Source organism: Camelus ferus, chromosome 4 (genome assembly GCF_009834535.1).
Source record: "Camelus ferus isolate YT-003-E chromosome 4, BCGSAC_Cfer_1.0, whole genome shotgun sequence".
NCBI lineage: Eukaryota > Metazoa > Chordata > Mammalia > Artiodactyla > Camelidae > Camelus > Camelus ferus.
Genome location: NC_045699.1, coordinates 37,060,839 through 37,077,224, shown reverse-complemented (window position 1 = coordinate 37,077,224; position 16,386 = coordinate 37,060,839). Strand labels below are relative to the sequence as shown.

At 37.6% G+C, this 16,386-nt stretch overlaps 1 protein-coding gene and 1 long non-coding RNA gene across 3 annotated transcripts in view; one reads left to right on the top strand and one right to left on the bottom strand.

The window, feature by feature from the left end:
- LOC116663153 overlaps positions 1 to 13,536 on the bottom strand; it is a 64,315-nt gene extending 50,779 nt beyond the window's left edge. For both annotated transcript variants that reach the window (XR_004319266.1, XR_004319267.1), the window contains exons 1-5: positions 13,406 to 13,536; positions 11,511 to 11,621; positions 9,798 to 10,032; positions 7,632 to 7,695; positions 7,452 to 7,534 (exon numbers count right to left, since the gene is read on the bottom strand). This is a non-coding gene — a long non-coding RNA (uncharacterized LOC116663153). The remainder of the gene's footprint in view (positions 1 to 7,451; positions 7,535 to 7,631; positions 7,696 to 9,797; positions 10,033 to 11,510; positions 11,622 to 13,405) is intronic.
- Positions 10,340 to 16,386, top strand: part of ALDH1A1 (aldehyde dehydrogenase 1 family member A1) — a 48,779-nt gene continuing 42,732 nt past the window's right edge. The window contains 1 exon segment of the mRNA XM_006193852.2: positions 10,340 to 10,498. Coding sequence (XP_006193914.1) covers positions 10,436 to 10,498 — 63 coding nt within the window. The 5' untranslated portion in view covers positions 10,340 to 10,435.

Below are 16,386 nucleotides of genomic sequence, written 5' to 3'. Positions count from 1 at the left end.
AGGAGCAAATCTCAGTAGCAAATGGCAAGCTGTGATAGGATTCAACCCTCATCTCTGATAACCAGAGCATCACTACAGACCTAGGTTTGCTTCTCTGGTGCTATCTTCACTCAGAATTATTCCCAGGAAGATCTTAGCCCATCCTTTAAAAAAACTCCTGATGGGCCAATATGATCAGTGTTCTGGACACATTCAAAATATCTGAATATCAGTAGATTTTAGCTTGAGTTTAGGCTCAACCTGGAATGCTAAGCACAAGTAGAAAATTTAGTATTGCAGTAATAAACAACTGGTATAATTTTGTAACTGTAACATAAATTGACTAAGAATTTCTATAAAAGGGAAAAACTGAAAAAAAAAGAACTCCAAGTCAGAAAAGAGGTTTTTATACACATACACCTTTATGCATATGAGTAGAATCAATAATATACATTATTTATATATTATTATAACAGAGTATGAATGTGTTCGGACACTGCCATTTATTAAAAAAGCTTCTTATGAAAAGGAGTATATATATACTTACATAATTGAATCACTATGCTACACCATAAATTAACACAACATTATAAACTGACAATACTTCAATTTTTTAAAAAAGCTTCTCAAAAATATGTGCAAACAAAAAATGAATAAGCCGTAAAAATCTAGCTGTCTGACGAACCAACTAGTTTTTCTTTAAATGACTGTGCTCTTTTTGGAAAAATAATTTCCATTTCACTCGTTATAGCAGGCTAGATCATGTGGAAATTCTCCCTCTAAAACAACTGAAAATGCAAGATAAAAATATAATAAGTAACTGTCAAATGCATACTTGCTCAGTGAGAAAGAAAGAAAAAAAAATTCCAGAAGCCAAAAGAACAAAGAGGAAACTTAAAATTGAGGGGTAAACAAACTGTTCCTGCCCTTGAGAATTTGCTGCCTTGATAGCCAAAGGGTTTAATAGCAAAGAAAGGAGCGCAGTCAAGGTTGCATGCAGAGGAGGTAGTAACTAAGACCTCCACATCTCTGAATGGCTTACATTCACTAAAGACTGTAATAGAAAAATATGTCCTTCGAATCACTGGGTGGGGAGGCAACAGCACGGTCAACAGCTCTTTAGCCTAGGCTGCAGGCGTAAAAGCAAATTCTTCCTTCCTCGAGATTTCATAGACAAAGGCGTTTACTCTTTGTCTGTGTTAAGTCACTTGGATTTGAATCTGCAGTCCTTCCCAAATGCTAATTAAAAGAATATCAGAAAAACAATAATAAAATGTATGTTCTTCCCTTTACGGTACAGAGGAGCAGATATAATTTCACATTTTAGATTTAGTTCTGATAAAGCTGGTGAATCGAGAACATTCACAAAAATATCTCAATACGATTCTCCTTCCCCGTATGGAGATTTGTATAAAAATGAATAATCCTGCCCCAGATCATAACACATTCTTGGAACTGTTATTTATACAAATGAGTCTTTTAAGACATTAAGATTTTGGAGATTGTTGCTGTGTTTTGTAAAATGTAACCTCAACAAACTTCTATGTGTTTGCCCAAGTAATAATATTTGAATCGACAAATTATTTGAGGTTTCATTGTTAGTCCAGAAGAACTTTAAACTTCCTTTTTTTACCATTTATACACAAAGACATAAAACATCTGTTCAATTCTTTAGTTAAATGATGATTTGAGATTATTCATCTCATGTAAATCAAAACAATACCCCAAAAATGATAATTTCAAAAATAACCAAATAAAACTCTAGAAAGAAAAAACATAGTCATTAAAATTAAAAACACAATGGATGCTCTAAATAGCAAACAGTCTTCTAAAGAAAAAGAGCAAAAGGATGATCTTTTTCTACTATATTTAGTGCTTATTACAAAGCTATATATACTAATTAAGACAATGTACTGGTAGTTGGATGGGCAAAATAACCAGAAAAATAAAATAAAGAACACTCCAAATTGCATATTTGTATAAAATGTTATTCTATGACAAAGGTAGCATGTCAAGGTACTGGAGAGAAGCAAGATGGTTCAATACATGGAACTTGAAAAAAATGGTCATTCACATAGAGAAGATTAATCAGTAGCACTACTCAATTTTGTGCTGGTAAATTAACTCTTTAAAAAACAAACAAAAAAGCTCTGGTTTGCACTGGTTTGTAGCATTTGACAATTCCCATAATGCAAAAACTCCACCCATGGTTGAGCTCAAGTAGACAATACAAAGTCATCTGGCTCTCAACTATGGGTCATTTAAAGAGACACATGCAATACATACAGATACAGAGACTGTGAGAAGATGAAAGAAGATTATGCAAATTCCAACCCAAAGAAAAGCTACTGTGGGTATAATTTATCAAAGGAAAAGTTGAGGCAAAAAGCATAGAGATGAACAGGGGCATCTTTTAAAAATAAAAAAAGTTCAATTCACAAGGAAGATAGAGCAATGCTAAATTTGTAAGCAAATAAAAATACTGCCTTAATGTAAGCTGCAACAATTTGGGGCTGTTTACTGCCAACCAGTAGGGAAATTAAGAAACGCATATCAAAGTAAACCATGAGTCAAGGAAGAAATCACGATGGAAACTAGAAACTAATTTTAATTGATTGAAAATGAAAATGCTATATCCAAACTGGTAGATGTTGCTAAAGACACGCTTAGAGGGAAGTTTAAAGCTTTAAATGAAGGAGGGCTGAAAAATCAAATGATCTAAGTAACAAGAAGTTAAAAAAGGAACAAAACAAACCTCGAGCAATGAGAATATGACCAAAAATTAATTAAATAAACAAACAAACATATAATTAGAGAGGCTCAACAAAGCCAAAGTTCTTTGAAATACTAATAAAATTGACAATCTCCAGATAAGACTGGTCAAAAATTTGAAGCTCTCACAGACTCTCAAATAGAGAAATTAAACAGAGAAGAAAGGACTGTGAATCATGGGTAAAGACAATTTTAAGTAAATAGGTAAAGTAAAATAGAAATTGATTGAATAAGATAATAATTATATAATTATGCCTAGTTTGGGGAGTATAAATGAAGGTGGAGAAAACATTACAACAGACACATAGCACACATATAACATGCAAAACGGGAATAGAGAGAATCAGAGATAAAGGGTTCAAAGTCCTGAACTACTTGTAAGAGAGAGTGATTAACTTTATACATGTTTATAAATGTGTTAAAATTTATAGGTTGGCTAATAAAAATAGAAAGTATTTCTTCCAAATAAGAAAAGAGGTGAAAATGGAGGAATAAAGAAATTGTAATCAATGCAAGAGAAGACACGCAAAAAGAGAAAGAGTTTGCAATTACCTCTACTTAGTCCTCCCTTCTTAATAGTACAATTACTGATTTTGAACTGTAAGCCTGGCTGCCCAGCAGCAGTTTACAATCTTTATCTTTCCTTATAGCGAAGTGTGGACATTGACTAAGCTCTGGTCATTGAGCTCTAAGCTTCAGGGAAACCTCCTTAAAATGCAGTGGATCCTAGTCCTTTGTCACCTTTTTCCCCTTTCCCCGTTCTGAATCCTGGAATATGAATGTAATGGCTGGAATTCTGGCAGCCTTCTCTTACTAGAAGGCCAAGAGTCATAGTTCAGGGATGCTGGAGCAGTGAGCTTGAAAGGAGCCTCTGTATCTGTTAGCTCTGCCACCATGCCTCCCCCGGACGACCAGTTTACAATGTCTGTTTATGTTAAAGAGAAACCCATTTCCAACTTGATTATTTATTTGGGGTTTTCCATGAGGGGCAACCAAACCTAATCCTACCTGATAAAAGGACAGACAGAAAGCACAAAGCACATCAGTCATTACAATAGATAGAAATAGATAGGAGTGGACTAAACATACACGTGTAGGCAGAGACTCTTGGATTTAAAAATATTAACTGCTATGTGCTCTTTAAAACCCAGACCTAAAATATTGAAAGATGAAAATAATTATTTCAATAAATAAAATTAATAGTTTTACAAGAAAAAAAGGCAAGGAATCCAAAATACTTGAGGTTTGATTTTTGTTGTTTTGTCACAATCAGAAATAGAAAATTCAAGAAAAAGGGTTTGATTTGGGGAAATGATTATTAGTTCAATTAGGGGTCTTAAAATGTAAACTGAGACTAGGCAGTTAACTTAATTGAGTGGAAACAGGCTGAACTAAAAAATAGAGATAGGCGGGGTCTACACTGTAGTGCAGTGGTTCTCAAACTTGAGTTTGGATCAGAATCCCCTGACAGGCTCGTTAAAGCACAGATTGCTGGGCCTAACTCCAGAGATTCTGACTTACTGGTCCGAGATGGGGCCTCAGAGTTTGCATTGCTCAAAGTTTTCCAGGTGATGTGGATGTTGCTCCAGCTTTGCGCCCCAGGAGGAAACAGAGCCAGAACTACTTCAGTGGTTCTGACAGCTGGCCACACGTTAGATTTACCCGAGGAGCTTCAAATGCATACTAACAGCTGGGCTCAAACCACTGTTACTGAATCAGAATCTTGTGTTTTGTTTTGTTTTGTTTTGAATTCCCTTGGTGATTCCAATGGCAGGCAGGCTCAGACACTCTTCGGGTCTTCTGATGTTTAAGTTAAAATCTGGGTTTTTATGTAAATGTTTCTTTTTCTTTTTTTTTTTTTTTTTATCATACTGCATGGTCCACAAGAAACAAATATGCAGGCTCTCAGTTTTCAAACCCAGCTATCTGACTAGATGTGACATGTAGCTCAGGTACCCAAAGAGCTGCTGGAATGTAAAGCCAGAGCTTGTAAGATAAGTTTGAAATGTAGTTATAGATCTGGGTATACAGGTGTAACTTTAAAATGTGGGAACAAATCCAAGCAAGCAAATGCAAACTAAATTTGAGAGTCCAGCTAAAATGATTATTTTAAGAAAATTAATAGCTTTCACAAACATCATCATCTATTGCATCTTACTTTTACAACTGAATGAACATCCAGTTGTATTACAACTGGAACTGGAAGGTTTTCAAAATGTCAACCTGAGAAGTTTTTATTCCAAGGTACAGAGGGGAGGGAGGCTTTCCTTTATTTGAACATGACTACTTAGATATTAATAATAAACCAGGGAAACATGCAGAGTGTGTGACCAGTGACAGCATGTACTATTTGGAAAACCTGAACTCATGCTTAAAGTGGTTAGTGCATTCAGTGCCCATGACTGATACAACAAATCACCACAAACTTAGTGGTTGAACACAGCACACACTTCTTCTCTTACTAGAGAATTCTAGTGGTGGGAGGGCTGAAATCAGTCTCACTGGCCAATATCAAAGGGGTGGGCAGAGCCAGCTCCCTCCTGAGGCTCTGGAGGAGAATCCATTTCCAGCTTCTGGAGCAGCATTCCTTGCATTCCTGGGCTCCTCGCCCCTGAGCTGTCAAAACCTGTGGTCATACCGCCTTCTGCTTCTGCAGTCAAATCTCCTTTGGCTCCCTTTTATAAGGATACTAGTACTTGCATTTAGGGCCCACCCTGATAATTCAAAATAATCTCTTATCTCAAGATCCTTAACTAAATCACATACGCAAACTTTCTTTTGCCATATAAGGTAACATTCATAGGTTCCAGAGAGATCTTTGGGGGCCTTTATTCAGCTTGGGAAAATTTTATAAAATATAACCAAAGAAATTACAAGGTTTTGTTTTTTTTTATCATGCATAAATTCGGAATGCCAGAAATGCCACTGAAGTGAAAATTCAGCTATTTAACTTTCCAAATGCTGAGGCTGAAGTCAAGGCAAATTGTAGATTCTGGCCAAATACTAAGAGAGAAGCACAGTTTCTTATCATCCCTACACACAGCACACAGGCTGTAACCTGCTTTATTATTAATTTACAATATATCACAAAAGTTCACCAGGTCCCTCCTCAAGTATTTGTTTACTTTCCTATGCTAATCCATGATTTAATCTAACCTATTTGGTATTTTTTCTTTATTTTTATAAATAATATTATGTTAAAGAAACGTGCTCATAATTTACACATATTTGATTGTTTCCTTAGATTTCTAGAAGCAGAATAACCAGGTCAAGGGTTGAATGTTTTTGATATTCTGATACAATTTCCAAATGCTATTAAGTTCTAACAAGCACTACAGGACAAGGGCCATTTCTCTGCAGCCTTAACACGTGCTGGGATTGGTATTAAAAAAAGCGCCCCTCAGTTCTTAAAAAGGGCTAACTTGTGGCTGCGCATCTTCCATTTATAATTTATTGGAGTCTATTGAGGTGGGGAGTACTCCCTGAGAATCGTTCTTTACCTACAACCACGATTTATCTCACTTGCCAGATTAACTTGGACCCCTCAATTTCCTTTGTAAAAATATTGTGACTGTATAATTGGCTTACAAGTTCAAAATCAGGGAAAAGGGAATATGTGGCATTAGAAATTAAGATACTAGTCATTTGGAATGAGGAAGAAGAGGACAGTGACAGAGAGGAGGTTCCAAGTGGGCTGTGGGGTTCTGATATTGTTCTATTCTTTGACCCCAGTGGTGGTTATTTAGTTTTGTTCCTTTTATGACTATTTGTTAAGATGTTCACTTATGATTTTTGCAGTTTTCTATACATGGTATATTTGACTTTAAAAAATTTTTGATAAAAAGTAAATTAAAAGAGAAAAACAAATATTAGTACGGATCTTCATGTCTACATGCACTCAGTTTTGGGCACAATCTTCTCTGCTTAGCAACAGTCAAACTACTTTGCTCCAAACTCTGATCATTCACATGAACCTAGTATTTCAACGGCATAACTGAATTAAATGTGATTTAAGTTGTTGCCATATTAGGAGAAAAGGGAAAATGATTTCTATGAAAACTAAGCTGAGTGTTATGCAAACAATCTCATAAAATTATTAAACACACTGGCTATGTAATCTGTGCATCAAATAATTGTTTAAAAAATGAGAAAATTCATAAAAATCTCAAGTTTGTCTACATTCAGATTGTGTGAAAAATACCTTGAGGAAACAAAAACAATGTGAACACTATTTATGCAAAATTATTTCAAACTAGCAGCAGAACCAGTGCCAAGAAATGGTTTTGGCCCATGAAATTTGGCAAAAACCTATTTTAGTGACCTAACAAATTAGTGTCCTGATTGTAACAGATAAGAGGGGCATCTGCCATATCTTAGTAACAAGATGAAGAGAGAACAGTGATCAGCTATGTGAGGAGGGGAAAGCAGAGGTAAAGAAGTTCTGCTAAGGAGATGAATGGCAGATGAGCAGAAATTAGCCGACAAACACACATGTCCATGTACTCAAATGCTCCTTCCATGTCCATTTTTAACATCAACTTGTAAACCAAGCACAGATTCTCTTATCACATACAAGATCCACTTTTTTCAAATTATTAAAACCCAAAGAGGCATAAGAGCCATATGGTGTCTGCTGAAATTGCAGTGATCAAAAGCAAAGGGATATATCCATAGCTGGGCTAACCAACCGGCAGACTCACCCAGTCATGCTGAAGGCAACACTGAAGAGTCTGGGACGGCGGATGTCACTGAGCAAAAGAAGTTCAGCTCCAACAAATCGATCCTGGGTTTTGAAATCAGAAAATGTGGAAAGAGGCTATTTTAAAAATTTCATCATACAATTAAGTTTGTTAAATGTGCATGTTTTTTATTTCACTTACTCAAGTTGTGGGGGAGAAGGTGAGACTCCATTAGCTTCTCAGTGACGGAGGCTTGAGTGGATTTCTGGAAAGATTCGTTACAAAATGAGACAGTACTTTTAGCAATGGTCGAAGACCTACCTGGTCTGTATGTTTCTTGATATAATGACAGCTTTCACAAAAGAAAGCGTACTGTGCTCCTCTCTCCCCTCCATGGCTGTGTGTGTGTGTGTGTGTGTGTGTGTGTGTGTGTGTGTGTCTCCGTGTGTGTGTGTGTGTGTGTGTGTGTGTGTGTGTGATTTAGCTTGTCCCTAAACAGGAAAGGATGATTAAATATCCTTCTTCTATTACTCCCAAGTTCAAGTTCCAGCCCCTCCTCTGCTGCAAAATCTTAGCATATAATAGAAACATATAAGCTTGGGTCCAGGCTTGAAGTGAGCCTTCTTGACCCCTGTGCTCTCTCCAAGGCCATTTTGCCTTTGTAAGCGAGGGAAGTGATGGAGGCCTTTTACCCATGCAACCACTCCCAAGAATGCATTCTTCCACAAGATGAATTCTAGAGGCAGGATGATACTTCAAAAATAGAGATCACAGGCCTTGTGGTTACTGGACAGAAAAGATCTGCCTTTCAAGTAAGATTAAGGTTGGAGAGTTCCTGATACTCCAGTCACAATGCTTTAGTCATAGAGGATAGTTGGTAAATATTTGTTAAAATTAAATAGGCAGGTGTGGTAACCTGTTTCCAAAGCTGTTCCTTTTACTTACATTCAGTATTGTCTGACATAAAGGGACCTGTTCTTATGTAATTATTCAATAAAATATGACTAAGGATGAGCATATAAATAGTGAGATGACACTCCAAGCGTGTGATGAAGCATTGAGCTTTCACTGCCTGGACATCCAATAAGCCACTGTTTGAATCCACAAAGAACTGCAAAGCTGAGAGCAGAAGAAAGCACCAAAACACAGCTGTCTGGGCCTGGCGAGAGCACCACACTGCAGGTTATGTAACAGCTGTTGTATAATTGTGCATTTAACTCAAAACACATTTTTAAAAGAGAAAACAATTAGATTTTTCCAAAAAGAATGAAATTGAGAGCAAGAGAGAGGGAGAGAGAGAGAAAGAGACAGTGAAATGACAAAGTTTCTATCTGGTCTTCAAGCATGAGGCACAGGGGAGGCAAGGACCTTGGGGGTAATTGTCTTAAAATCTAGGGACATGGTCCATGAGCCAGATCCGGCCTGCCTCCTGTTTTTGCAAATAAAATTGTATTGCAAAACACCTACACGCATTCATGCGTTGTTTATCTGCAGTCTCTTTCATACAGAGTTGAATAAATTACAACAGAAACCTTTATCTATCTCTTTACAGAAAAAGTTTGCCGACCCCTGTCTTAGACGAATAAAAGGCTAAGCTTAATCGCCTGCAAGGGTGACTCCTCCCTGAGAGAACCAAAACAGCCGATTCTCAAGCCTATCTGGGAATTCTCTTATGCAGAGGAGGGCAGGGAGAATAAACAAAAATCAGAGCCAAGGTTTTGGAGTCAGACTGGTCTGAAATGAAATTCTGGTCTTGCACTTAAATTAGATCTGTGATCATAAGCAAGCTACTTACTCTTTCTATGTCTGTAAATGGGTAGCCAAGTGAGTATGGAAAAAGAAAGTAAGACTCCTGCACCTAACTTGGAGTAACTCCTCAGTAAGCCTTAGCCTCCCTACCTAAATCCAATATTTAGGGGAGCCAGCAATGGAAAAAAACTAATTGTTGTTCTTAATTCTTAGTAGTCAATTAAGAGCCATGCAAAGCTTTCCCTCTTGTTCTGTCATTTTTGCTAGAGCTTCAATAAAAATCAACAATTTGTTTAAAATGGGAGCAGTACAGTTAAAAATTATCCCAACTTGAAACATTAATTGCATTTTAAGAACTTGAATTACTTGGGAGTTCCATTAAATTCACACTTTGAACAATTCCCTGTATCAAGGACTGATAAATAAAACCAACTTCCAAAACCAGAGGTTACTTTCTTTTTAAATTAGTTTTAATAGAGGATATTGCCATATTGCTATTGTGGTGATGGTGTGTTGACAGTGCAGTCTGAGTTCCCTAAAAATCCTGCTGACTTTTCTGTTCCCATTTATAAGATAAAGGTAATTCAGAGCTCCTGAAATCCTAGTAGGTCTACTTACCAAGCACTGAAAATACATTTGATCAGTATGATTTTTTAAAGCTGCCTTGGGGCAGGGTCTGTCTAGAAGACCTCTCTTCCACAAACAGCACCCTGCTTTTCTGAGACATGGACTGATTCGCTGACAGCATTGTCCCGAAGACACCTGGCCAGGGTCCTCTCCTCATCAGCTTCCGCTGAGAACAAGTGTGCCCTTTGAGATTCTTTTTCAATCCTCAAATTCTCTGATTCCAAGTCTGTCAGAGAACAGAAAGTTTCACAGTAGCATAAAAAGCATGAAAAGTCAAAAAAATAATAACTGGCCTTAGTGGCCAGCGCAGCTGTGTTTCGTACCCTTATCACAGGTTTCAGCTGTGTAAATTAATTCGTCTGCAAATAGTGCCCTGTCTCCAGATGCAGCTTCAGTACTGGAGCACTGGTTTCTTAAGGATTTAAGTTTAAAGTCAAGGGCTTCCTGCCCTAGGTGTTACAAATAAGTAGTGTCGTTTTCTTTTTGCTCCCAGTTTGTTCATCCAATCATATCCCAGTATGCAAATAAACCTTAGTCCATGCAGATAAAAAGGAACAAATAAAGCCAAGTGCTCTATCGGAACCAAATCGCTGAGCTTGTCACCTGTGTTCCAAGGAGCCTGACCAGAAATGTCCTCAGCCAGGCCAGAGATACCTGCCCCACTCACCAACTTGAAGTTTCAATATACTAAGGTTAGTACAATTTATATTTGCTGCTTTGCCTCAGGTTTATAAACACTACATTTATTTAAAGCATAAAAGGTCAGTTTAAGTAAACTCGTGTAAAGAGCCCTTTGCAAATACAAAAATAAAAGGCTTGCAAAATGCAGGTCTGGGTTTAGTGTCTTGATCAAATAATGAATTCTAAATTGTATCAGGCAACTTTCTATAAATTTATTTCTTAAAATATTTTTAAGTGAAAGGAATTCTCTTCAGTGTAAAAGTTCTCGTGCCAGGATTCAGTGGACTTTGCTAAGCAGTTCTGTTAACATTCAGCAGAGCCCAGCATATATGATAAGAGAGGCAAATACTTACTAGAGAAACTTACTGGAAATAGAGAGACAAATGGGAAATGATTTTTCAAAAGGAAAAAAAAAAAAAAAGAGAAACGGAGCATACTGAAATCAAACAGAGTATACTGAAGGAATGTGATTTTTCTACATGTCAAAAGAGGGTCAAAATTGAAGGACCTGAGGCTGATAATTTGATGAAGGAAAACTCCAGCTACAAAAATCTTCATGGGACTTGCATTATTTAGCATATTTGGGGAAAGAAAACATTCTTGCTTATTTCTTCAGCCAAATTTGTTGCCATTGGAGCTGATGCATTATTGTTAACCGATAAATATTTAGAGAAATGAGCAGGAGCCAGACCCAGACTTAAAAATCCACAGCTAGGGAGGAGGAAATCAGTCCTTTTTGAGTCGATCAAGAGTATCTCTGAACTTTGCCTGTTTCACATTGTTACACTCCTGCTTTCTAGTCAGAGCCTAGAACTCCCAAAGAAATAAATAAAGCAAACAAAACCTAACGAAAATCACTTAAAAAGTGAGCTTTATGCTGTAATGCAGAAAGAAGGGTAAGAAAGGGACTCTTCCAGCTCAGGGAGAGCCATCTGCTTTCTGCATTAACCAATGAAAAACCAACAGCATTATTAAGTTAATGATAAAATAAAAGCTTCCACTATTAGTAATTTATTTCCTTACTTGTAACCATGGATGGGTTTGAAATCCTCAAGTCTGTTACATTTTCATTTTCATAAGCCCAACAAATGAAGAAGTTGTTCAGCTGACTGGCTCTTTTCCATAGGAAAGTGTCTGCAGAGATCAGATTATGCTTTTAACATGGTTGACCAGCAGCTATAAAGTGTATTAAAGTATTTTTTTCAGAAGGTTTTACTGAAAGGGAAAATATATTTTTCCATTTGATTTTATTCCAAACGGGAACATGAAAAATGTGATGAGTCCATACCCTCCAAAAATTTTACCCTTGGCAAAGGTATGCCCAAAAGATAATGAGACTCCAGTTTTCCCAATTTTCTTACTCTAAGTTTGTCATTCACAAGAAATTTCAGTCCAAAGTAAGCACATTTTAAAATGCATTCATTTCATAAAGATTAAAACCATTAGCAATGATTGAGTTATCACATTACTATTATTACAGTCTGTTTTTTTTTTTTTTTTCTGTGCTATTACCTGGGATATTTTGGTAGTCTGAATGCTACATTAAAAAAAATGGTTTGCAGAAGTTTGCACTCTTCTTTGTATGTGAAATCTCCAGAAAGCTCTAGTGTGAAATATTCTTCCTCCTTCTTCATTTAGTAGTTATTAATTAATTAAGCATGTGAGAAACAGTAGTAGACAAATGAGATGGTCCTTAAAATCTAACATACAAACACACATCTAGTGATTCTTTAACACAGAGAGATATTTTTAAGATTAAAATCTCCTGTTCACTTAAAAGTCATTACACAAGAATACCCTCTAGGGAAACAAACTGTTCAAAAAGAGGCAAGATTCCAAGAGCAGGCATTTGCTCTTACGTATAAGAACTTTTCTGGGTAAAAATACCCAATGCAAGTCAGAGAATTTTGATTGCTCACACATCTTCTCTATAAATCTGTTCTGCTTAGGTAGCGTTTTATTGTGATTTATTAGTTGCAGCATTTTCACACTTGGGAGGACACCAGCTATGTATGTAATTAAATCTAAATGGGTGAGCTTTTTCAAATGCCTTTGCATTTTCTTTTTACTGTGACTCACTGAAGAATTGTATTGGATTTATACTTGCAAGAGGAGTTGGAAAATGATGGTTATTAACTGAGTTTCCTGGTTGCAAACCAAATAAGTAAGGATTTTATAGTGTCTGAGAAATTGCCTTCTACGGCCAACCCCTAAACTCTTATTATTTTTCTCCCCCTATTTCAGTTTCTGTCTTTATTATCGCTAGAATATATTGGGTCATTGGAGCAAGATGGAGGGGAGAGCCAAGCAAGGTCGAGTAACAAAAGATTATTACAACTATGGTAGAACTGCATACTCTCAAGCTCGAGACTGCTTCTCATCCAAACAAAGGAAGTCACTGATGCATAGCTTTTGTGACTTAATTTCTAGCCCAGTCTGATTATTTTTCAAGGTGCATAAAACAGAGATCAGAGTTTCAGAAATACTTTCTACAATGATACAAAGATTTTAGAAGTTAACGCCTCCATATCATCAGATTCCTCATTTTCCCCCTTTCCAATTCCAAACAAACCCTACGTCTGCCAACTCCTCCGTTTTACTGAGATTTTAAAGGAAGAGCTTCTTTGGTGATTATGTGATCTTTGGGCAAATGACATTACTTCTCTCTGCCTCAGTTTCCTTATGTGTAAAGTGGGGATTTCCTAAGGTGGGAGAAAGCACCTGAAGTAGCGCCTGGCACATGGGAGGTGGCTGTTAACGTTAGCTCTCCTAGTCGTGCTTATTTTCTCAACTCTTTCCATTTCCCAGAACCTTCTTCCCCTCAGCCCTTCCTAGACCCATCTCCCACAAGTGTCCCTCTCATCTCATTCTCTTCTCCTAGTTTTTCTGTCACCCTTTCTTGCACAGTCACGCCCCACCTGACAAGGATCGCATTGGAGTGAAGTTCCGAGGGTTTAGCTGGGATTTCAGGGATCAAGAACTTTCTCTCACAGGATCCGGTAACTTTGTTTTCCATTCTCTCTTCACAACACTTTTTTTTAACCTTAAAGAAGAAAAGACAAATAGAAAATTCAAGAAGATACTTTGCTCGGACAGGGTTCAAACTCCAAAAATGTTTACCTTAACTCTTATTTAAACATTAACTCATTGAGTAATAATCTATCCATGCTGAAAAGATCTTCATCTGCTAGTGGCATTTCACTCACACACACACACACACACACACACACACACACACACACACACAGAGAAAATATTATAGTTAGAAGTCATTGTGTTTACTCTGTGCTAATGACTATGTAAGATCTTTAAATAATTTTTTACTCCTTACAATAACCCTATGAGGATGTTACTATTCCTCTTTTGTAGAAGAAGAGATTTAAAGAACAGAGTGGCTAAGTAACTTGCCTTAAATTACACAGCTTGTAAATGACAAAGCCATACTCGAAATGCTGGCAGTCTCAGAGGTCACACCAGCAAGTGACTTGTCTAAGACCAGCATCATGACTTAGGGACACAGCGTGGCTGGCATCCTGTTCTGGCTTCTTTACTTGGACTTTCATTGGCCCACTCCTGCTTACTGGAGGGGACATGCCCATGAGCCTTTCCAGCTGTTGCTCAGCTGTTCCCAGGCCAACAGGAGGAAGTTTGCCACCAACTTAGAAAAAGAGGAGAACAATAAGAAAGGTTGGAAGCAAAAAGAATTTCTGCTTTGATTGAAAAGGTAGGGTATGGGCTGGGAGAGGCCGTGATGCAGAGGACTTTGACGTAAGTGTGCAATTTCTATGTGAACTGCATTTCTTCAACTCCTAGGGAATAATAAATTTTGGTTAGAAGGGGAGATACTTTTCAGGATTTCTGGTATTATTGTTTAACCCAACTGAGTGAGATATATTTTCAGAAAAGAAGCATTATGAATCATTAAGTACTAGGTGCTAGGCAAAATTTAAAATTTTGCTTTGTTTGGTTTTATAATCTCCTTTTAAATTCTTACAACAAATAAAGTCAGGCCACATGCATTTCCAAATACCCTACCCTCTTCACTCCTTTCTCCCTTTTTCCCTTCCCCTCTTTCACTTCCATTCCCTTTAAGAAGTAACTGAATGATTAGGTCTCATGATATAAAAAGGCTAATGTGATTCTTGTCTCATGGAGCTTATATTCCTGGAGGGTGTGGAGGGTGGGGGAGGAGGAAAACAAGCAAGTAAGTGAAAAATCACAAATTATGGTAAATGTTAAAAAGAAGGAAACTGAAAATTGAGAGAATGTGAGGGGAAGAGCTTACTTTTGATGAGATGTCAGAGAGTCTCTTTAAGGAAGGACAGTTAATGTGAGCCCGAGGGAATCAGAGCATAAGGTGGCCTCGGAACGTGGGGAGACCAAGATCTATAGGTAATAAATCTCATGTGCAAGGATGTCTGTGGACAGGAGCTTGGTGTATTCCAGGAACTATCAAAAGGCTAACTTGGCCGGAATTAAGTAAGAAAGAGAGAGCATGGATGAGATAAGACTGGAGATGGAGGCTGCAGCCAGACTGCCTGATGGATTTCATTTGAAAGAAACCACAGAGGGGTGCTTAAAACAGAACAGGACTTATGTTCACGACAAAGCTGGTTGTGCGGTGACAGTGCTTTCATTTGGGAAATCTCTTTAGCTCCCTTCTGACTAAAGCAATATTTTGTTTGCTCTTGGCTTGGTAGCAGTTGAACAAAGAGCTGGATGGCTGCAAGGTACAGTGGCTTAACAAGATAAACCCAGCTTCGATTTCCAGCTCTTCTACTTACTTAATGATATGGCCTTGGCCAAGCTTCTAATCTCCTGGAGTTTCAGTTCCCTTGTCTGTAAATTGGGAATAATAATGACTACCTTGGAAAGTGGCTGTGAAAATTAAGTGAGGTAATTTGTGGAAAGTGCTGGGCACTTATTAGCTCCTTGGTCCAGGCTCTCTTTAACCCTCTCCTTCCCCAAGATGACTCCTAGAATTCTAAATTTTTTTCAGTTGCCGATGTAGATGGAACAAATACTTGCATTGCTTGCCACAGTTCAAAGTTACTTTCGTCTGTTGCTCTAATTTGAAGTTCATAATTAATCATCAGGAAGTAGCTAGGGAGATGTTACTTATGACTCATTTTAAAGCTGAGGAAATTGAGCTCAAATAGCTTAAGTGACTTGCTCAAGGTCACACAAATTTTAAAAGGCAAAGACAGAATGAAATGGATTCTGAATCTTCTCATTTCAGATTTGTCTCTTCCACATAATTTCATGTCTTTCCTAAATGCCAAAAATAGTAGTTCTTGAATCTCACTGCATTGTCTCTAACAAGGGCTTTTGCACCTGTTACTTTAATACCATTCATACCTTACTCTGATTGAAAGAATGGGAATTTGGATGATAAGAGAAGAAAGATGATCAGGACACTATATCCCTAAATAGGTGGACCAGTAGAAAGAAGATACTCTAGCTCAGTATATCTCAAATTTGGATGTGCAAGTGAATCACTCAGGGACCGTGCTGAAATGCAGGTTCTGATTTGTAAATCTGAGGTGAGGTATGGGGTTCTGCATTTCTAACAAACAGACTTCCCGGCTTTGCCAATGCTGTTCAAAACGTGGTCTGTTGACCAGTAGCAACTGTCTAAAACTTTTGAGTCAGCTTTATAACTTTGTCCACAGTGATCACCATCTAATTACTTAGGGACCTGACTTCCTGTTTCTCCCAGGAGCTCACTCACACCCAGCCAGGTCAGAAGCACTTGCCTTCTGCTTCAGAAAGTGACAGAGTCCAGCAAGAACTAGATCCTGGCCACAAACCAGTGATGGAACCCACTGTTGATTTTTCTCCTGGGAGATAAACATTCTCCAAGAATGCAATATGTTAGCTCATCTCTGAAGACCGTGTC